Source organism: Notechis scutatus, chromosome 8, assembly GCF_049901735.1.
Source record: "Notechis scutatus isolate UNSWTSFEM ecotype Mainland chromosome 8, rNotScu1.2, whole genome shotgun sequence".
NCBI lineage: Eukaryota > Metazoa > Chordata > Lepidosauria > Squamata > Elapidae > Notechis > Notechis scutatus.
In genome coordinates this window covers 4,941,092-4,963,934 of record NC_142016.1, presented here as the reverse complement: position 1 = coordinate 4,963,934, position 22,843 = coordinate 4,941,092, and the positions used below count along the sequence as shown (strand labels likewise).

Below are 22,843 nucleotides of genomic sequence, written 5' to 3'. Positions count from 1 at the left end.
TGCTTTCTGTCTACCCCAATCCAGTCTTTCAGAACCAGCCAGAACTCTGAACTCTATTGGTATTTTTAATACACTATAATAGTATATTACTTAGTATTTGTTAAATTTCCAGATGTCACTCCTAGGTGATCTATTACTTTATACTACCCCATTTTCACTGAGGAAACAAAAGGTAATGCAACTGCAAAAGCAGGCAGAAATTTTATAAAGTGATAGTGCTAACAAGAATGCAAACACTCTCTCATACACACTTAGTGTCATCTACAAAGAGTCATGAAGGTGCAGTGGTGAGAATGCAGTATTGACGGCTGACTCTGCTCATTGTCAGGAGTTTGATTCTGACCAACTCAGGATTGACTCAGCTTTCCATCTTTCTGAGGTCAATAAAATGAGGACCCAGATTTTGGGGGGCAATATGCTGACTCTATAAATTGCTTAGAGATGGCTGCAAAGTATTATGAAGCAGTATATAAGTCTAAGTGCTATTGCAGCTATAAAAAAAACAGGCAGATTTTCAACCATACCATCACAACCACAATTTTTACTTTTATACTCATCGTCTGAGGACACCACTGTCTTCTGCAAATCTGCTGTATGTACCATTCTGGTTGAAAAAGGACTAAAGGGATAATAACAGGCTCGAAAAGGGCAACTGGAACATTTTCAGTTAAGAAAAGGCTGGAAAGTTTGGGATCCTTCCACCTAGAAAAACGTCAACTGAAGATTGAAGTGGATCAAGTCATGTACGACATGGAGTAAAAACATAGGTAATGCTGAGCAAAAGATTTCAGACAGGCGAAATGAATGACTTCCTCTCACACAGCAGACCATTAACCTGTGAGGTGTGTTCCTCTATTGGCTCTTCTGTACGACAGCTGAAAAGAAAGCCACTTATTTCTCCCCCCCACCCCTCTGTTCCTAGTCACAGTGGTGAATTTATCTCAACCTGTTCATTTTAGATAGCTCCTGTCAGCCACACAAATGCCAGGCAGAGTCCTGCAGCCATTGGCACCTGCCATTTACAGGTAGTAGATTGATAACAGGTGATTTCAGACTGATTTTTTAAAGCAGTTTTTTGGACAGCTTTTACACTGCTGGTCAAATATTCATTTTTTTATCCTTCAGATTTATGTTCTTTCCTCGCAATACCTTTGCACTATTTTATCTGTAAACGTTATCACCCCAAGATGGAATGATGAATACTATTCGCTTGGATGGTTTAAAAAAACACTAGTTAGTTAATTAGCTTGTTAGTTAACTATGTATTTATTAAATTCATAGATTGCCCAACTCCATCCTGAGTCTAGGCAGCATACAATATGAATGTAAAACCATAGAATACAGAAAATATAAAAATAATACACAATTATTACAATCAGCCATGGAAAAATCTGCCATCTACTCTATTTATTTATCTTTTTTAAAAAAAATATATGCAGCAAATACCGTATTTGCCGGCGTATAAGACGACTTTTTTGCCCTGAAAAAGATGCCTCCAATTGGGGGGGTCGTCTTATATGCCGGGTCATCTTACTATGCCGGCAAATAGTAATTGGGAAGCTGCCCGCGGCTGAGGCACTTTGCGCACCGTGGAAAGCGAATCCCGTGAAGCCGAAAGGAGCAGCCAGCCTTCTCCCAGCTCCCAAGGAAACAGAGGCTCGCACCGCCCGAGCTCCGCTGAGGTATCCGGCTGGGGCTGTCAGGAGTTGTTACACGCTGGCGCGGCTCCGCGCGGCTCCAGTCCGCGTTGCCTCGGGAAGGAAAGGCAAAACCAGGAGCCGCTGCTGCCATTGCAAAGCGCCGCCGCGGCTCTTCCTTTTTGCCTTTCCCTTCCCGAGGCAACGCGGGACTGGAGCCGAGCGGAGCTGCGCCAGCGGTAACAACTCCTGACAGCCCCAGCCGGATACCTCAGCGGAGCCCAGGCGGTGCGAGCCTCGTTTCCTTGGGAGCTGGGAGAAGGCTGGCTGCTCCTTTCGGCTTCACGGGATTCGTTTCCACGGTGAGACAAAAGTGCCTCAAAAAAAAAAAAAAGTGCAAAAGTGGAAGGCGTGCGGAAGAGGGGCGTATATAACAAACTATATTTTGAGTGGAAATGTTGGGGGGTCGTCTTATACGCCGGGTCGTCTTATCCGCCGGCATATACGGTATACCTAATATTCTTTCTTCCTCCTATTTTTCCCACTCTGAAGTAGGTTGGACTCAGAGAGAGAGATTGGCCAAAAGAATTCAGCTGGCTTTCTTGACTAAGGGAGAACTAGAACTCACCACCTCCTGGTGATTAGCCTGAAGTGTTCCAGCTAATTTTTGTACCTAAAGTGGGGCTAGAACTCACCATCATTTTGGTGAGTGGTCCAAAGTCCACCTTTCTTGGTGATTGGGTATAATCACCCAGCCAACTTTCATATTTAAGATGAGACTGAAATTCACCATCTTCTGGTTTGTGGACTATCAGCTTTTACTACTACGCCAAACTGGCTTAGTGTAAGCTTGAGGAAAGAGGCAGGTTTTAAGGGCTCATTTGAATAAGAGCAAGATAGATATCATTCCAAGCGGGAGGCCCTACAGCGGAGAAGGCTCACTTCTTGAATACCACTAGGTGACACTATATAATTGATAGCACTCAGAACATGCCAACTCTTCCAGCTTGTAGGAAGAAGCTAAGAGAGAAGACAACCAGGTCCAGTTCATGAAGGACAGCATTGTCAAAGTCTACCATTCTTGAAGAGCCAAAGTTACCTCTGGTTCAGGGACAGAAGTCTCCAAATCATATTTGCAGAGCATCAATCACCAGAAAATATGTGTAAGGGCCCCAGAGGCATTTGGCTGGTCCCTGTAAGAAACAAATGCTATCACCAAGCTTGCAGGTTTCTTCTTCAAGGGTTGAAAATGCAATTTTTGCCAGTGGATTTGACCCCTTCTAGTTCTAACGTAATTGTACCTCATCCTGGAAACAGGCGGTAGAGCATAAGCTGGCTTCATATGGGCTTTCTCCACCATTCTTAAAATCATTAGGTTACGATCAAGCCAAGCCATTAATTATTTAAAGAAGGGATGTGGAATTTCAGATTGAAGTTAATAGGCTCCCTCAATACGATCAACATGGTTATATTGAGGAACATGGGGAGCAGAAAATCACTTGCTAAATCTGAAGTTTCCTAAGCTGAGAATCACATTCTTTAAAGTTAGATTTAACATTCTTCCCTCTGCACTTCATCAAGAGATGTTCTGTCTCACCTGTGGCCACGAGGTGAGAGTCCTAATGTCCAAAGGAAAATATACAAACAGAAAAGACCAGGAACAACAGAGTTAACTTTCCTTTGTCTGAATTTGTTGTTGGCAGTTTTCCCAGAAGCTGTCAGCCAATTATGATAACGAGCAGCACTATAAATCAGAGATGAATTCCAAACAGGATAAATTGTCCAACTGCAAACGCAAATCAACAAGTTGATCCGAACAGGGCTTCAGAGCTAACACACCTCCTTATATTTCCTGAAGGGGCGTGTCAGTCTCTTAGTCAGTCCCTGATTCAACGTCTCCTTCCAGTTTGTGCTTGACGTTTCTGCTTACGTCTGTTCCTTGCATCAAACCAAGATTCTTCGGTTTGATCTTCATCCAAGGGCTCTGGCACGTTCTCCTGATTATCTGCCAACACAGGTGTAACTAATGAGGAAGGTCCGGGAGAGGATGAGGATTCCGAAACTTCCAGCAAAGCAGGTTCAAACCCCAATGCCCTATCTTCCTCCTCCTCCTGACTCCCATTTATGTTACTCAACAAGGCAGGCTCAAACCTTAATGCCAGATCTTCCTCATCACTCGAGTCTATGTCTTCTGACAGAGCAGGTTCAAACCTCCTAGTCACAACAAAGAGAGGTGTAGTACAATCGCTGTAACTGCCCGTATTAGCCCATGTGATGACAAGGAGGCTGAAACCGTGTCACACATATTACAACATTACAACATTGTACCTTTTACAGAGACATGTACCCGTAATAGATAAATAACCTGGGTGGCCAGATCAATTTTAGATGAACTTTCTCCTTTAATATCTAAAACCATCGATTACATGTGCAGAGGCTCAATGTTCTATTGCCTCAATGAAAGCAGGATATAATTGGTCTTTGCTAGCTGCTGATTTATTATATTTATTTGCTTCACTCTGATTTTGTTTGTTTTGTTCTTTTAAATTTGGCCGGTCATTTTCTGAATAAATATTATTAATTGATAGAAATTGCTCTTTGAGGAGCATGGGGAGGGGGGGAGGGAAACCACACAAATGAGAATTTCTCTGTCTAGAACTAGATCAAACTTGGTCATGAAAATGAAGCGGGCAGGATGGTCCAAAGCTGGTATTAGTTCTGTTTTGGTGCTGGGCATGGATGAAAGAGTTGGCCTGTTTTTATCTGCGTTGTGGAAAATTTTTTGTGCTGTGAAATGCAGATGATTAAACCTTCTGGATTTCTGCCAAGAGTATGGTCTTGGCAGCTGGATTCCTCACAAGTCAGTGTGATGCCTTCTCCTCACACACAAACACACACACACACAAACCACACTTGCCTTTTAAAGGCAATCTTTGCATCTCAGCTTCTGAACCATTTGGGCAAGAATTGAGGGAGAATTTGAACTGGATTGCAGCAGATCAGGAAAGCTGCAAAGCGGTAAGACAGAGGATTTTTTTTTCCCCAGACCTGGCAACTTTAAGATGTGTGGACTTCAATTCCCTGAATTTCCCAAACAGAGCTGCATTGTCTTCACATTGGTGATCACAAATGCCCTCCGGGAAAACACTCAGCATTTGCACAAAAGTAATGGATGGAGGCTTGTTAATGAGAGACCCAACTTTGAAGTAAGACGAAATTTCCTGACTGGGAGAACAATTCATCAGTGGAACAGCTTACCTCCCAGAATTGCGGGTGCTCCATCACTGGAGTTTTCAAAAATATACTGGAGAACCATTTGGCTGGGATGGTATTGACTGAACAGGGGGTTGGAATAGAAGACCTCTGAGGTCCCTTCCAGCCAGAGGTAGTATTCAGCAGGTTCTGACCAGTTCTGGAGAACCGGTAACGGAAATTTTGAGTAGTTCAGAGAACCGGCAAATCCCACCTCTGACTAGAGATTTTACAGTATCCTTCCCCTGCACCGCCCACCAAGCCACGCCGACAGAACCGGTAGTAAAAAAAATTTGAATCCCACCATTGCTTTCAGCTCTATGATTCTATGTTCTAATCCGGAGAACTGAGCCTCTTGTACCACCATGCTACTTGGGTGAGTTTAGGGCAGTGTTTCCCAAACTTGGCCACTTGAAGACGGTGGACTTCTAGAATCCCCCAGTCATATTTGAAGTGCAGTGCTCTGAGGAAACCTTAGCTTCAGGAAGCCTGTGTGCTTCATTTTATCCTGATTTCTGAGTTGAAGTAAACACAGGGTTGTCCTGGTTACTCATTTCAGGAAGAATATCAAAAATGCTGGTATGCAACTCTCCTTTCTGTTGGAATGAAGGAAAAAGTGAAGCACAGGGCGAGCGGTGGCCCCCAGCCAGAAAGTCCGTGCTGTATTTTCCATTTAATCTTATTGTCTCGTGCTGATGGCTGAAGCAAAATCAGGCTCTTTCTTTAAGCTTATCAGCCAGAAATGAAATGGGAAATCCCTCGATTGAGCGCCAAGTCTTCGCTTCGGCTTCTCTTCATTTCCGAAGAGAAGAAATAAGCTGTGTGTGTGTGTCTGCATTGTGCATTTTCTCCAGAGCTTCCTGACCAGCTGTGGTTTTCAGAAGATCACTTGCACATCAGGAAGTCAAGGGGAATTGTGGAGAAGGAGTCGACCTGTGGGAATCATATTTATTTAGGGTGGCTGCAGGTAGTCCTTGAGTTACAACCGTAATGGAGCCTGCCCATCACAATTGTACCTCTTGGCAGTTGTAAAGCAGTGAGTCATGTGACCTACCCAATTTTATAACCTTTGATCATGAAGTGAATCATTGTGATTATTAAGCAAATGGCCGCACTCATTGAGTGAAAGGCGAAGGTCCGCTATGGGCAGAGTTTGGCCAAAAACTGGAAGTAAATGTTGATTTTCAGCAAAACAGTTGTAAAATGTGACCCCAGGACTGTGGGACACTGCAAATGGCCATAAATGCAGTCCGGTTATTAGGCACCTGAAGTGCAATGACATGACTGGGATGTGTGTGTGTGTGTGTGTGTGTGTGTGTGACTATTGCAACTTCAAATTTGGGTCGTAAATACCCCCCCCCCAGTAGATCTGTCAGAACTTTGAATGGTTGCTAGGTGATCAATCGTTTTACTTATGTATTTATTTTTCCTATTTCTTAACCACCCATCTTAAGCTAAGGACTACCTGTGCTTATCAGTAGAATTTACATGTGGTTGAACTTGCTGAAAATGATTACATTTTAAGGGGATACAGTAAAATGGTTGGGCCTATGATCATAAATTATTTCAGAATTCCCACTTGAGGCTCAAGTCTCCAGGCTCAACTTTTCCTTGTTTGAACACATCTCGTGAAAAGTCCTAGCTCTCTGGAGAAGTCAGTTATTTGGGGAAAGGTAGAAGGAAAGAGGAGAAAATTGATGATTGGCATCAAGAGGGATGGAACTTTATTATGGGGTGATGGGTACAATGTTGGAAGATTCGAAAGACCAGATTGTCATGAAGAAAATCCATGTAGCTGCTATAATTTGAAGCTGTGATGGTGGCCCATTGACAATATTGTCCATTGAGTCTGCATTTCTTTTTAATTTTTTGATTCTATGTTCATTCCAGTTTCTTTCCCATATTTTCATGTATAGTTTTCAAAAATCCTAATATCCATCTTGAGAAGATTAGATTACCTACTTCCTCTTTTCCCATTGAACAAACTCTTTGTTTTGTTTTATCACAGATGGGGAGAAGAACGGAAGCCGGATGGGTCAAATCGGAAATATTGGGTAAGTGCCACCACCAAGGAACGATAGTAAATGTATTCCTTCTGTCAATAAGTTCACAATATCATGCTTCAGCTCAGTTCACTTAACTAGGTCAACCAGAAGTTTCCATCTAGACCAGTGTTTCTAAATCTTAGTAAATTTAAGCCACATGGACTTCAACTCCCAGAATCCTCAGCCAGCACAGGCAATGCAAATAATTCTGGGAGTTGAGGGCCATACATCTGGAAATTACTACACTTCTGAAAAAAAATCTGGCCTATTATCCTAACTGGATTCCTTTAGTGACCAGAACTTATCCTTATCTTCAACTTAGGACTGGTCGCTTAGCAACTGTTCAAAGATACTATGGACCTCCCTATGGCTATTTATGACTTCTTTTTGAAGTTCCAACATCTGGGTCTGCCCCCTCCCCCAATCATATGATCGCATTTTGGGTGCTCAGCAACCCTCCTGCATTTACGGCTGCTTGTAGTATCCTGTGGTCATGTGACCACATTTTACAACAGTTTTGTCAAAAACCAGCTCATAGCAAACCACTGGTTTGCTTAATGACCTCTGCAAAAAAGGTCATAAAATTGGGTCAGTCACCTAACCCAATCACAACTTACAAACTTACACTAGTTTATTAATTAATTTTATTTACATCCCGCCTTTATTATTTTTAAAAATAACTCAAGATGGCAAACATATCCAACACATCTTTCTCCACTGATTTTCCACACAACAACAGCCCTGTGAGGTGAGGTGAGCTGAGAGAGAGGAAGTGGCCCAAAGCCACCCAGCTGAACTCCATAGCTAAGGTGGGCCTAGAACTCACAGACTGCTGCTTTCTATCCTACCTCCTTAACCACTACAATTAGACTAACTTTATTGTCACTTTGAATGTACATTAAAAGGAAATTTCGTTGCATACAGCTCTCAAAGGGTCACCACCTGCAATATACACTACATAAACATGGCAAAATAAATAAATACAAAAGCATGCCTGTACCCACATATATACATGTCACAGAGAAACAACACAATGTAGTTTGGGTGTCTACATGTACATGGTGAGAAAAACGAATCTTGTGAATTTACCAGACGGATGGCCTAGGGAACAAAGCTGTTACAGAATCTGGAAATCCTACTAGAAATACTTTGAAAGCTCCTTCAAGGTTTCAGGGGGGAGCAACAGAAACAGACCATGAAGTAGGTGTATGGGGATCTCTGATAATACTTTGAGCTCTAAACACATAGCACTTATAAGCAGCATCCTGAATAACGGGAAGAGAGCTTCCCAGAATCTTCTCGGCTGTCCTTACCACTCTCTGTATGGACTTTCTATCTGAGGCACTGCTGCCACCAAACCAAACAGTCATACAGTTTGTTAAAATGCTCTCAATTGTGCCTCTGTAAAAAGTGGCCAGGACAGAAGGAGAAAGATGTGCTCTCCTCACCCGATGCAGGAAATGCAGATTCTGGTTTGCATGCTTCACTAAGAATGATGTGTGGAGAGACTAATTCAGATTATTAGTTATGAAACTGGCTCTTGCTATTGACCGATGATTACCTATTGACTTGTTCTCCAGGGTTGTTGTAAGCATTTTAAAAAGAATACAAATGTAAAACTGCTATATTAGACAAACATCAATGCTTTTTCTATTGGAAACCCCTTTCATAGCCTATTCTATCTCTGTCTTCAGATTGCAGCCAACTCCTGGGGAAAGGCATGGGGTGAACACGGCTACTTCCGCATTGCCAGAGGGACCAACGAGTGCGAGATCGAATCCTTTGTGGTGGGTGTCTGGGGCCGGGTTGGAATGGAAGATATGCACCACAAGAAATAAGGAGATTGGATCCTTCAGCCTTGCATTATGATAACAGGAAGAACTTATTTCCTTCTGTTGGACCTATGTTTTCTTCTCCTCAAAGCATCTGGTATCTAGAACAGTCACAACAGGACATAACTACTATGGGTTTGGCCTCCAAAGACAGCAGCCTTTATCTCTGTTCTGGGGGAAGCCTAGAACCATCATATGGATTTTGGACTTGGAAAGTCTTTTGGAGAATCCTTCCTCAGATGGTGGGGGGGGAAAACACCTGAGAACCTCTGAAATGACTACCAAAATGATACAGTTTCTTGAAAAGGACCAAGAGAAGATATCCAATCTGACATTCTGTTATGCATAGCTCACATACCCACAACCAAAGGGACCTGAAGATATCAGAAGGAAACCTTGCCAGGATTCCCTACCAAGGATGGAAAGTTGCAAGTGATCTGAAGAAACCTGTTGACTGGGAGACCAACCAACACCTTTTTTTTTTTTAAAAAAAAGCCCTTTCTGTGATCTACCTTACAGAACCTTTTTGGAAGTGATGGCATCTCTGGCTTGACCTTCCCTAGAGGCAACCATGGTAAAATAAAGAGTTGTCATCCTCTTGGGCCAAATTTTCAAGCATCTCAGGTAGTACATCTACATATAAGTGGATTTTTAGTCCTAGCAAGCATGTCTGTAGCAATGGCCACTGACTCCAAAATGGCGGATGAACTAGATGAAAGAAACCCTGCCTCATTTTATGCGTCTGCAATGTGTCCTTTCAAGAACAGCTATATAGGCTGAAATCAACCCATCCGGAGAGAGGCCAGACTTGGGGAGGCTGGCTTAGCCTCGATTCTCTGTCAACCTGGAACAAGTTCTTTCCTGCCTATCCTATCTTAGAACATAAAATCACAGGGCTGGAAGAGACCTCACAGGTCTTCCAAGGCAATAATCAAAGTAATCAAAGTGAAGAAAGTGTTTGATATCCTTTAGGCAACACCGCCCTTTCTCCAACAGTCCTTCTCAGCTATGTTGGGCTTCCAAGCCCCACAATTACTAACATGGCCATCTATGGACATCAAGGCACAAATCCCTGGAGAGTACCAGGATGAGGTCAAGCTGCCTTGTGTGTCTACCACAATGGAAGGAGGACGTCCTGTGTTTCTCAAGCTTCCTTGTTCAGCCCACCATGAGGTATTGCTGCTCCAAAGACAATGCAATTCCACCACAGCTTCAGCAGCTGAGTGCTTTGCCAAAGTCCTTCAGTTGACTTTCCAAGCCAAGTTGAAATCAGCCCCCAGGCCACCTGTTTTAGGCCCATCTAAACTGGAAAATAAGAGGAAATTCTCCTCCTCCTGTCTCCTCCACCTCGTTTCAACCCCCATGGATATTTTTTTTTATTTTCATGTCCCTGCCGCATAGCCAAACACCAACTTTTGCTGAGTCCAATGACTTGGTGCACCATCCTGGCTCTGACCCACAGTGAAAACTTTTTATCCTCCTGCCTGAACCCACTCTCGGTTTACCCTACTGCCTTTCCTCTTTTTCTTTTTCTTTGTCCTTTTCTGGCTTTTGATGCCCGTCTCTGCACCTTCCGTGCTGGCGTGAGAGTCTCTCGCTGTTAAGCCTTCCTTGGCTTAGTGGCCCTTTGTTGAGAACTTAAGGCTGTTGAAAGGGAAGGCCTTCAGCCAGCTAGGCAGGTTGGTTTTGTCCCATTCTGCAAGCTTTGCAAGCGCCAATGTAAACACCGAGCGGCTGCCATTTGTGTGAAAGAAGCGGAAAAAAGCGCTTTAAAAGGCGCGTGTTCATGCATGACCGAGGCGGGGAGCTTTGGAAGAAGTGCCTGTGCTAGCAGTCCTTCCATGGAGCCGGAAAACTCTTTTATGTGAGGATGAAGGGAGAAAGTGGAGCTTCCTCCCCTAATACCTGATCAAAGCAGAGATTAGGGGAATCTCGGCCGAGTTGTCCTGGTGGGGAATTGGGAGGGGACTAATCAAGGTTAGCCTTCAGGCTGCCATTAGAAGCTGGTCTAATGGGCTGCTTAGTTGCATTCATTTGAAAGAAAAGGAACATCCCTTGTCTCTTTCAACCTGGTTACTGAAAACACCCATTTTATGGATTGGAACAATTGGTGGAAATCCCAAAAGCTGGACTTGTACCATAGGCTAAGTTTCCAAAGAACAAAATCAAATGAAAACTAGTCCAACGAAGCATGGTCCATAAACACAGCTGCTAGATTTGTAGCAGATCTGCTTTAAAGTATAGTTGTGCAAACCAGGGTAGAAAGCTAGCTTTTCAGGCTGGGCTTGAATCTGTCCTGTTCTCAGTGAGGGGCGTTTTTATGACTATTAAAAATAAATAAATCATTATTTGGTCTAATTGGCCTTCATTTGGCAATCCAGGCCAAACAAAGATGAAGTTCCTTCAGGTGAATTGAAACAGAGCTGTTGATATGCAACCACCATCCATAGGCATCCGTAATTCCATTTTTGGTAGGTTTTACAGCCACTCAGTTTGGCAAGGAGGACCTCCATGCCAGCCTATCTGTCTGTTCTATCCCTTGCTTAGCCTTAGGCCCTGTGCTGTAGAAGTTAAAGTTCAGATGTGTATCCAAAGGGTAAAACCTCCTTTCAGTTGAGCTCTGTTGATCTGACACTGTGCATGTGCATCTATACATATGCAGTTTCCTTGGCTACGTTATGGAAATAGTTGACAATTGATCTTTTTCAGATTTCTTTTCAACTTCCCAGTCTAGGTCTACAACCCTGGGATGTTTTAGAAGTCTACCGTCTCCCAGGACCAACCTCACCTAACTTCTGAATCTTCCTGTTACCTAATCAAAGTTGACACTTGAGTGAATAAGCAAAACGCCAACAAAATTCCCCTCCCCCAAATTCCCCAGGTGATAAATGTCATTTCAAAAAGAAGAAAAAAATATTTTCTCTTATTAGGTAAAAATCTTTATTCCTGGAAAAGAAAAATACTGCTATTTTAACTAAGCACGAAACATCTTCAGTTCAATTTCAGTATTTATTATTTTGCTTTTGTTTATTTGTGACATGAATAAAGTGCATCGAAGATGCTGGCAGGAACTGTGTGTGATTAGTTTATCAGCCCTGTCTTAGATTCCCAGCTAAGTTTTATCTAGGTCCCTTCCTGTATTAAATGTGATGATTAGTCTAAATATTTTAAAGCTTATAGAACTGGTAGTTGATGCGCTGTGAAAGTTATTTGTAGAGAGGTTTTTTTTTTTCTTTTCTCCATGAAGAACTACTGAATTTTCACAAAGCCATTGAAGCCTGAAAATGTAATGGATATAGATTAACATGAGGTAACAGAAATATTAAAAGGGAGAAAGGGAAGGAGATAATAAAGATAGGATAGATATAATAGATAGATAGATAGATAGATAGATAGATGATAGATAGATAGATAGATAGATAGATAGATAGATAGATAGATAGATAGATAGATAGATAGATTAGATCAGGGGTGTCCAACCTTGGCAACTTTAAGACTTGTGGACTTCAACTCCCAGAATTCCTCAGCCAGCTGGCTGAGGAATTCTGGGAGTTGAAGTCCACAAGTCTTAAAGTTGCCAAGGTTGGACACCCCTGGATTAGATAGAAAGAAATATAGAGATGATAATGAGAGAATGATAGAGATGATATATAGCAAGAAAATGAAAAATCTAAATAAGATGATAGATAGATAGATGAAAACAGAGAGAGAATAAGGTGACAGATAAATAGAGATAGATGATAGATAAGAGAGAGGGAGAAGGGGGGGAAATAGGGCGTGGCTTATCATAATGAAAGATAAAGCCCCTATGAAGGTGGCTGGTTCCTGGTGAAATACCTGTATAGCTTTCTTGATCATTCAGATATGCTTTGCCCTGCCCTCCTTTTAGGATGCTTTTCAAATTTCATTGCTGGTCTCCCTCCTTGGAGCTTAGGCCGCTTTGACTTACTGCTGCCACCTGCTGTAAATAAATTAAAAAGAAAAGGATGAAGGAAGTGAAAGTGGGAGACTTAGGGAGAGCTTTTCCGTAGGAAAAGTGGCGTTTTGTTCATACTTCGCTTGTTCCCCAAGGAGCACGATCCATTTTGTTACGAGGATACCAACTTTCTAGTTTTCCCGTCACGTCAGGGACTCCTTATGGCAAACCGCCGCGGAATGCAAGGGTACATTTTCTTTGGCTGCGAAGGGAAAGAAAGCCTGAAAATCCAGATGTGTCTGTTTTTTTTTATCCAGATTGAAATTGTTTGGGTTGCCGCCCCCCCGCCCCGCAACAAAAAAAGTGCAAATGAAATAATTGAAAATGCCACTGTTATATCTGGATTAGAGCAGAGTCCGGTATCATTCGGGGCCATCCAAATAATGGGTTGCAAATAAAGCACCATCCAATAAAACCAAATAGGAAGTATCACCGCCAGTGGAAGGCTCAGAGGCAACTTCTGTCTTCCCTGCACCTCTGCTGCACACCCTGTTCAAGGCCTCCCTTAGGAAGTGGGGGGAACGACTTGCAAAGTCTTGGCTCCCTTCCTCTCCGTTGGAATGCTTTCACGGTGGTGGAAAGGCCAAGCCTGGGAAGCTGGACAGCCGAGATAAGGTCTCCTGCCTTTGTCTCGCTTTCCTGTTGTGCTGGGATGTTGTCACCTTGGAAATCCTCCTTTGCAGCCCTTAGCGCCAAAAAGAGGGCAACCCGGAGCATCGGGCAGTGTGTGTATCTGTGTGTCTCTCTGTGTGTGTGCAAAATACACATGCAGGTGTGTATGGGCGTGCATGTGCGTGTGTGTGGGAGTACGTGCATGCTTCTCTGTGTGTGCAGGTGTGTCTACGTGTGTGCTGATGTGCTCAGAGGCCCCCATCTTCCTTTCTACTTTGTTTGGCTCTTTCAAGCTACAAGGAAGGGCCTGTTTTGTCCTTGAGCCTTGTTTTGAATGCTGACCCACTTAATCAGGGCACACAAGGCCAACACAAATAGGCAAGGAGTTACAGTCTATTTGTTCTATCACTCTTTATCACAACCACACATACACACCCAGACACATGCCCAAACACAGGTAGTTCTCGACTTAAGACCACAATTGGGAGCAGGATTTCGGTTGCTAAGCAAGTTGGTTGCTAAGCGAGTCATCCCTGATCCCTGGTTGTTAAGAGGATCACTGCCCTTGTTAAGTGAACCTGGCTTTTCCTATTGACTTTGCGGGTCAGAAACCAGCTGAGAAGGTGACAAATAGCCATCAGGTGATGCTACAACGGCCTCTATCACACCTGCCAGGACCAAGTGCCCCAATTTTGACCATGTGACCATGGGAATGCTGTGACAGTTGCGTGAGGACTGGTCGTAAGTCACAGTTTCCCATGCTGTTGCAACTTTCACTGGCTGCTAATCAAACGGCTGTAAGTCAAACACTATTGCTGTTATGTTATATGTAATGCAACATATACATTATCATAATATACATAAAACACGATATAGTTGCCTTTATATAAGTATAATGTGTGTTACATGTAATGCTATATAGATGTTTTAAATAAATAAATAAAATTTCCGCAAAAATGAAGAAGCACTGAAACTTTCAGAAGGTTCAGATTCTTTTGCAAGTAATCCTCAGCTTACGACCACAATGGAGCCCCAAATTTCTGTTGTTAAGTGGGACATTGGCTCAGTGAAATTTCAGTGATCTTTCTTGCCACAGTTGTTAAGTGAATCACTGCAATTGTTACATTGGTAACACGCTTGTGAAGTGAATCTGGCTTCCCCATTGACTTTATTGGTCACAAAAGGGATTCCCAGGACATTGCAACCGTCATAAATATGGGTCCGTTTCCATGTCTCTGAATTTTGATCACGTGACCATAGGGAATGCCCCAACGGTCGTAAATGGGGGAATGGTCATAAGTCACATTTTTCAGTGCCGTTGCAACTTTGAGTGATCACTATATGAACTGTTGTAAGTTGAGAACTCCCATCTACGAGAGCAATTAAGTTTCCTCCAGGCAAACTCTGTCAAAGATCTTTCGAAAGGGAACCCATGCGACGCTAAGAGGGTTGCCTCTATTCTGGCGCCCATGGACTGCAAGGCAGCCTCAGTCTTTGCAGCCTTCATGGTGCTCGTCCATCTGTAGGAGTTATTTTTGTAAGTGTATTGTTTTTCTCATAATGTTCCTGGAATTGATGTTAAAATGATTGGCCTGTAATTTCCTGGATCTCTCCTTGTCTCCCTTTTTTTTTAAAAAAAAAAAAAATTGTTCTCTTTTTAAAAGTTGGCCAAATTCCCACGCTCTGGCGCTAAGCCATATCTGGGAGACAAGTTCCACATTTTTGTTAGGAAGACAACAATTTCCCCTTTCTTTACAACCTCGACTTACAACCATTTGTTTAGGAACCATTCGAAATGACAGCAGCGTTGAAAAAAAAGTGACTTATGATCGTTTCTCACACTTATGACCATTGCAGCACCCCATGGTCACATGATCAGAATTTGGGCGTTTGGGAACCAGCATGCATTTATGATGGTTACGATGTCCTAGGGTCACCTAAAGGGCCTTTTGTGACCTTCCCAGCTAGTTTCCCAAAAGCAAAATCAATGGGGAAGCCAAACTTGCTTAATGACCACATGACTCACTAACCAACTGCAGAGATTCACTTAAGAACTATGGCAAAAAGGGTCATACAATTGCTTGACTCCAGACTTATGACTCAACTGTGATCATAAGTTAAGCCCCCAAGGTGTTTTTCTGAAAGGCAGCTGAACTTTCTTGGTTTCTTCCTTTGAAGTTTCAATTAGAACTGAAGTCAGAACTGAAGAAGCTTCTTGGATGAGAAGTGGAGCGATTTCAAAGGAAGAAACCAAGAAAGTCCAAGTGCCTTTTGGAAAAAGCACCTTTGTGAGACAACCATGACCTGATGACTGAGAATCTCCTTTGACGTCATAAGTCAAAAGCTACCTGCAATCCTTTCTTCAGAATAGTGGTGGGATTCAATGTTTTTTTACTACCTTTTTTTTTTACTACCGGTTCTGTGGGCTTGGTGGGCGTGGCAGGGAAAGGATACTGTAAAACAGAGGTCCCCAACCACCGGTCCACGGACCGGTCCCGGTCCGTGGAACAAGTCCTACCGGGCCGCTGGCTTGCTGGGCGCCGCCATCTTGTTTTGATGAAAAAGTGCTTCCGGTGAGCTTTTCCGGGTGAAAGCTCACGGGCACTTTTCATCAAAAAGCAGCGCCCAACTAATGCCGTACCGGGCGCGCCATAAAAAAGGTTGGGGATACCGGGCCGCGGCGTAAAAAAGGTTGGGGATCACTGCTGTAAAATCTCCAGTCAGAGGTGGGATTTGCCAGTTCTCCCAACTACTCAAAATTTCCGCTGCCGGTTCTCCAGAACTGGTCAGAACCTGCTGAATCCCACCTCTGCTTGTTACCATATATTGTCTTGAGGAGACCTAGAAATAACCTCGTTCCAGTCTCTCCACAAGAAAGAATATATGTTCAGGTATCAGTCCTCCGACTTCTGTATGGAAGACAATATTCACATCGCTGCTTTGCGATGCTCCTCTGCTGTCCAGGAGAACAGAACAATAAAGTTGGAAGGGTCTTGTAGGTCAACTAGTCTAACAACCTGCCCAAACAGGAGATTCTATTTTGGTGTAAATTAATAGACATTTTGCAAGTCTGAAAGTACAAATTTCTCACCGTTTCTTTTACAGCCTAAGGAGGCTGTAAATAGGATCCTTTTCAAGTTTCTTTCTCTGCCCGTTATTCAGTTTTGGGCTCCCCGTCTCTTATTGGATAGTTACCTAGGCAGCATATTTTCCCCCAACAACCCCGCAAGGTCATTCCCACATACCCTTGCCCTTGCTCAGTCTACATACTTGGAATGGGATTGTATCTATAGTTTTAATGCGCAGCATCCCAAGGGTTGGTATTTTCCACCCTGCCTAAAGCCATTTAAAGAAAAGCTTTCTCCAGTTGACATGCACAACACTGTATTTACTCTGTGTACTGTATTTTTTTCCTTCTTTCCTGTTGTACTATCATCTGCTTTTTTTTTTAAGTGGTGCTTCTTAAAAATTTTCCTCATAATTTTTAAAAATTATGGAGGACCACAAAAGAGCTTTTACTTGTATGGTTATCTTTATAGATATTTACTTGTATGAAAAATTAAAATTGTCCCATTGGTAGAATATTTATTTACAGAATCATATAAAAATTACAATATTAAAACCATTAAATAGTAATGTATATGAAAACAGCCTTACTTGTAACAATAATGGGAAGAGTGACATTGTTCTCCATTTTTGCAAATATCTTCAATATTTGGCAAATCATTTTGATTCTGCAGAGCCCTGAATCATTGGACCACTTTTAAGGAATAAAACTAAGCAGTGCTTGAAGATTATGGGTCGGTTCTTTAACCTTTCCACCACTAGAGGGCAGCAAAGAACTGAGGGTTTTGTATCTTTTGACTTCATGCGATGGGGGGGTTTGTCCCTCAGATCTGTGTGGCTGAAAAGTTGTCATTTAAGAAAGGCTTCTGCAGTGTAGATCAAATAGGAGGTCTAAAAAAATCCCCCAATATCCTAAACTGAGAAGAGGAAGAAAGAAGGCAGGGCTTCCCTGGGAAACAGTCCTTGTGACACTTGTGAGGTTCATAACTTCACAGGTCTTGTGGAGTTGAAGTCCACAAGTCTTAAAAGTTGCCAAGTTTGGATACCTCTGCCTCCTAGTGGATATCTTGCACATTTGCAGGCTGCATAGGGAAAAATCTAACACTGAATTGAAATCATAGTACCCGCTGCCCCCTGGTGGCTCACTTGCATATGGCTCACTGGAGAAAATGGGGCAATGCATTTATCATACAGGACATTTGGCTCATTATGTGCAAACAAAAAGACAGTTTCCTTGCTATTTCTGAATTTAATAAGAACTTTTTCTCCAGGTGTAGGGGGTAGTTTGGGGAACTAAGTTTCTCACTCTGACACCAGGTAGGAAAAAGACTTCTCAGCTTAGCCAATCCTTGCCAAATAAGGCATTGAGAGCAGCAGCCCCATACATTCCTAAAAAGGCTTAATGAAAGAAAGAATCCATTATTTATTTCAGAATCAAACGGCATCCAAAGGAAACAGAGCTAGATGGAGAACATTCCAGGCAAGATGAGGTCACATGCGTTTATAAGCCTCAATAGGCACATAGGCAGGAGATACAACATTTTTGCATTGAATTGTAGCCACACATTCTTGGAAAGAACCATTTTAATAGAAATACGGGTTTGTTTGTTTTTTGAAATTTTACATTTTGTCTGTTGCAGTGGAACTTTTTAAAAATAATTCCTTGAAAATATAATCCATTTCTTTCTAGTTGACACCAAAAACATAAATGCAAAAACATTTCCCACTACAGTCTTGTTGAATGATTGGCCAGAGACAGAAAGACAAGAAGCCTTTTGGCTGAGTCCAGATGGTGGAGAAATTCAGCCTCTTCTCAGCCAGGCCCACCTGGCACCCACATTGGTGTGTCATTTTGATCATTTTACCTGAGTAAAAGTCAGCAGATGTCCAACCTTTGTTGTCTGTCCTGCAGGTTTGATTTTAAAACAAACCTTCTTTTTGGCTGCTTTCTTCCATTTAGCTCTTTATTGCCTTTATCATTTTATTTTATGTTGCTCTGGGAGCTTTTGTTAAAGGACAATTAAATATATCCTAAATAAATGTGTGACTCCACATGAATAAGTAGGAGAATTTGCCTTGGGGATGGATTTGAATGTCTCCAGTAATTGATGTGAAGTCCAGATTTTCCCAGTGTGCGTATCTAAGTGTCACTTAATCTCCTCACATTTTAAACACTGATAGAGATGTCTCACTTTACAGAGAATATGTAATCTACTCTGTTAAACACATTTAGAATGGGTTTCTTAACCTCGGCCACATTAAAATGGGTGGACTACAACTCCCATGGGGGAATTGTGGGAGTTGAAGTCCATCCATCTTAATGTGGCTGAGATTGAGAAACACTGCTCGAGATTTTCTCTAGAAATTAATCAATTGTGGTACGGTGAATTTTTTATTTACATTCTTTGTAATTTTGTTTATAACAGTTCAAGGCAGAGAGCATATCTAATATTTCTTCCTATTTTCCCTATAACCACTATCCTGTGAGGTAGGTTAATCTGGGAAAGGGCAAGCGGTCCAGAATCACTCGTCAGCTTTCATGCCTAAGGCAGGACTAAGTACTTAATGTCTCTTGGTGATTGGCCCAAAGTCACCCAGCCAGCTTTCATGCCTAAAGTAGGACTAGAACTCACAATCTCCTGGTTCCTAGACCAGCACTTTAATCACTAGAACCAACTGTCTCTCTAATGATTTAATTATGTCAGCAGTTAAACAGAGCAAACCACTAGAAATGAGAAATAAACACACACCAGACTAGGAAAAATTATAGATTTACTTTAAAAAGGTACCCTAATTGAGAAGCTGGGTTTAGAGAAAGATGTCGTAGACAAATGACTCATCTTCTGAGATCTAAAATCTGTGTTATAACTCACAACATTCACTCTGCAATATATTTTACCGCTTTCAACAACACACTGAATCATAAACTATCCCCCACCCCCTCATCAGGTCTGGTTCACACCACAGTCTGAGCAACCAAGTTAAAAACTGAGGTTAGATTAAGTTTTGCAACTTTGCTGCGCAAATGTATCGTGTGGATCCAAGGGAAGAACTGGGAGAGCTGCAGGGAAGCAGGAAATGGAAAATGCAACTTAGTGAGGGACGCTTTTCAAAACCCAACACAGATTTCAAAATGCCAGGAAATCTCCCTGAAATTGCCAAAGTCCATTTTTATTACTAAAATCGTTGCTTATCACTGAAACAGCCTTCCTGCTGCCTAAATCTAGTTGACCATCTCTATATAAATTTAATAGCAGTTTGTGTGAATTTATAGAATCCGGTCACTGAAATTTATACCCAGCTCTTAATTGCCTACTAGGGATTCATTTATACTATTTTGACAGCCCGTAGGGCCATGAATCATATTTTGTTCGTTATAAAACAACAGAGCACCTTCTGATGAGCATGAGATATGCAATTCAGCTTCTGTCCTGCAGGCGGGGCTGGAGACACACTGAAGTCTCTCATGGACTTCTGCCAAGATTTCGAGAGTATTTTGGGAAAAGAGAAGCAGGATATGGGATTGAAAATTAAAATATATTCTGTAGGTGAAGCAAGGAAAGGAAGTCTGTGGCCCAAAAGAGAAAATGCCAAGATGCCAAAAGCAAAATAATCCATAGAAATTGTAGTGTATTAGTGTGGATTGAAAAGGGTTGATTTTAGGGCCACATCTAATCCAGCCAAAGGCAGCTGAAAGTTCAAACAGGCATCCCTGTCTTTGAAATGATCTGGCTTGATTTTCTTTGATCAGACTATGTTGTCTGGGTTGATAAAGATGATTCATAGATAGAGAGATGGGTGAGAAAATTCTCCATTAAAATGATGTGACAGTTATTTCTTTACATTCTTGATTCATGGTATAAATATAAAAAGAACCTCTAAGCATTTCTGCCAGTGCACACATTTTTGTAAGCTGTTTTTTTCCTAACTTGCAAGTTCTTTATTTTGTTGAAAATTACAGGGGACTTCCGGTTTGAGCTTCTTCGGCAACAGACCGAAGCCTCGTCTCTGCAAGGTTTCGATCCGTGCTCGCCACTGGAGCACCCCGAGCCAGTTGGTTTCGGGGCTAAGCCACCCCGTAGAGGTGGTGAAGAAGGGGGAGACTGCCTGCAAGGTTGAGGAGAGCCACATCTCTCCTCCCCAGCTGGCCATTACTCCCTTTCCCGAAGGCAGTTGTAGCGGTGGTCAGAAACGAAGAAGAACTCAGCCAGAAAAGAATGTGCAGGAGGAAGATAAGAAGATAAAGTTTTGGTTGACCGGATCAAACAGCAAAAGCAACAAATAAGGTACCCTGGAATTGAAACTATTTAAAAAAAACAATAACATTGTTCCCTAAGAAGATTTTTAAGCTGCGAAGGAGAGAGAAAAGGGAAAATATTTGTTGTTTTTTTTCTCCTTTTTCTATACTGACAGCTAAGAGACTTAAGCAAGAAATTGGGGAAAAAATCCACTTTGACATTAATAGGCATTTAATGCTGAAAATAAAAAGTCAAAGGGATAATAAAGATTTCTGGATAATCAAAAGCTTTTGAAAACAGGAAAGGGGAGAAAAAGAATAAAAGGGCAGGATCTGGAAGGGAGGAGACTGCCTGGAATTAAAAAGAATTTACAGCAAAATCTCAACAAGACTTCCAAAAGATACATTTTAACTGAAACATCGCAACAAAAACCCCAGGAAGAGAAAGTCGAAAAAGAAATAAGAAGAAACAGCTTGGAACTATTTGGATTACTTGATGATCTCTGGATTTTTGGTTATTGTATTTGAATGACTAAAATTAATCAGGTGGTTGTTTAAAACTGTTTAAAATGGTTCCACTTTTAGAAGAACTGAAAATGGAACTTAAAAAGTACAAACAAGATGCACAAGGAGGGAGAGGTTCTTTTGGCTTCGTATTTCAGTTTTTAGAAATGGAGATTTGGAACTATGAGAAACAACAAGAAATGCCTACAGAACAAGAAGATTGCGACAAAGAAGAAGCCATCTCTAATGAACAAGTAATCTTAGATGGGAAAAAAAAGGGGGAAAGAGAATGGAAAGTTTAAGATTGGGAAAAACAACCCCAAAAAAAATAGAGTGAAAAATAAGTATAAAATCAGAAAGCAACAGAAGAGGGAAATGCAGAAGAGAGAATTAGAACTAGAGACAAGGATGTAAAAAGGGGAGGGAGAAGATGAGAGGGAAGAAAAAAAGGAAAAGAAGTTATAAAGGATAGAAACAAAATATAGAGAAACAGGGCCTATTTAGAGATAATGGGTGAAAATTTAATGGAAAAAGGGACTCTGCAAAGGTACATAAGATAGTATTGTTATATTAGAAGCAGAAATAATTTTAGAAAATATGCAACAATGTATGATTAAAATGTTTGATAAAATAGCTATTGCAATTCAGTGGAATGCTTGTCAATAAATCAATGTAACAAAATGAATATTTAATGATTTACAAAACATATGTGAAGAGAAATAAGGGAAAAATTAATTATGGAGATTATACGTGTCTTTAAGGAAATATGATATTTAATTGAAAAGAAATGTTAAAGATGTTAAGATTTTAATGATTATTAATGATAGAACTGAATTGGAATGGAATGAGGGTTTATAATTACGTATATTTCTAATCCTTTTTTTAAAAAAAGAATATAGTGTATATTATAAGAATGTACCAAGCAGAATTCGATTGGAAATTATGTATTATGTATTATATTGAAGGTTATAACCTTAAGGTATATATTGAAGTTTAAATAAGAGTTGAATGGGTGTAATTAAAAGATATAAAGGTGTCATACTCCAATTAGTAACTACAGGAGAAAACTTGTTTAATGAGAAAAGATAATATGAAATTGAAACAGAACAGACAAAAGTATAAATATAATGATTTGAATTGAGATGAGATAATCAAAATAAAATTGAAAAAAATTAAAAGAGGGGAAAAACTATATAGAAAATGCAGAATAGTATGAGATATGGAATAGAACACAAAAAGGAGCATGAAATTGAGTTTTGTGTCTGTATAAAGAAGTTCAACCCGGGACCATGCTATTTTCAAAAAAGATGTTTTACTTGTATTTTGTATGTGTGAAAACCCAAATAAAACTTTATTTAAAAAAAGAAAAGAAAATTACAATGCTTTGGGTTTTTCTGTTTATGGCATGCATAGGTACTGTATCTGTCCATTCTCTAGTCTAGTATTTGAGTATTCTCTCTCTCTACATCCACTCTCCATATCAATCTCTCTATAACTATATCTCTTTATTAATTCTCTTTTATCTATTAGTATGATATACCTACCCATTTATCTATCCATTTTTCCTCTATTTATCTTTCTCTCATCTCTCTTTATCATTATCAATCCATCCATTCATTTATTATCTGTATCCATCATTTTCTCATCTTTCTCTTATCTATTATCTCTCTCTCTCTCTCTCT

General features: G+C 41.2%; 1 protein-coding gene across 2 annotated transcripts in view; it reads left to right on the top strand.

Moving 5' to 3' along the window:
* TINAGL1 (tubulointerstitial nephritis antigen like 1) overlaps positions 1–11,837 on the top strand; it is a 37,994-nt gene extending 26,157 nt beyond the window's left edge. For both annotated transcript variants that reach the window (XM_026673685.2, XM_087970512.1), the window contains exons 11-12: positions 6,898–6,943; positions 8,629–11,837. In XM_026673685.2, coding sequence (XP_026529470.2) covers positions 6,898–6,943; positions 8,629–8,772 — 190 coding nt within the window. In that variant the 3' untranslated portion in view covers positions 8,773–11,837. The remainder of the gene's footprint in view (positions 1–6,897; positions 6,944–8,628) is intronic.
* Positions 11,838–22,843: the final 11,006 nt, after the last annotated feature.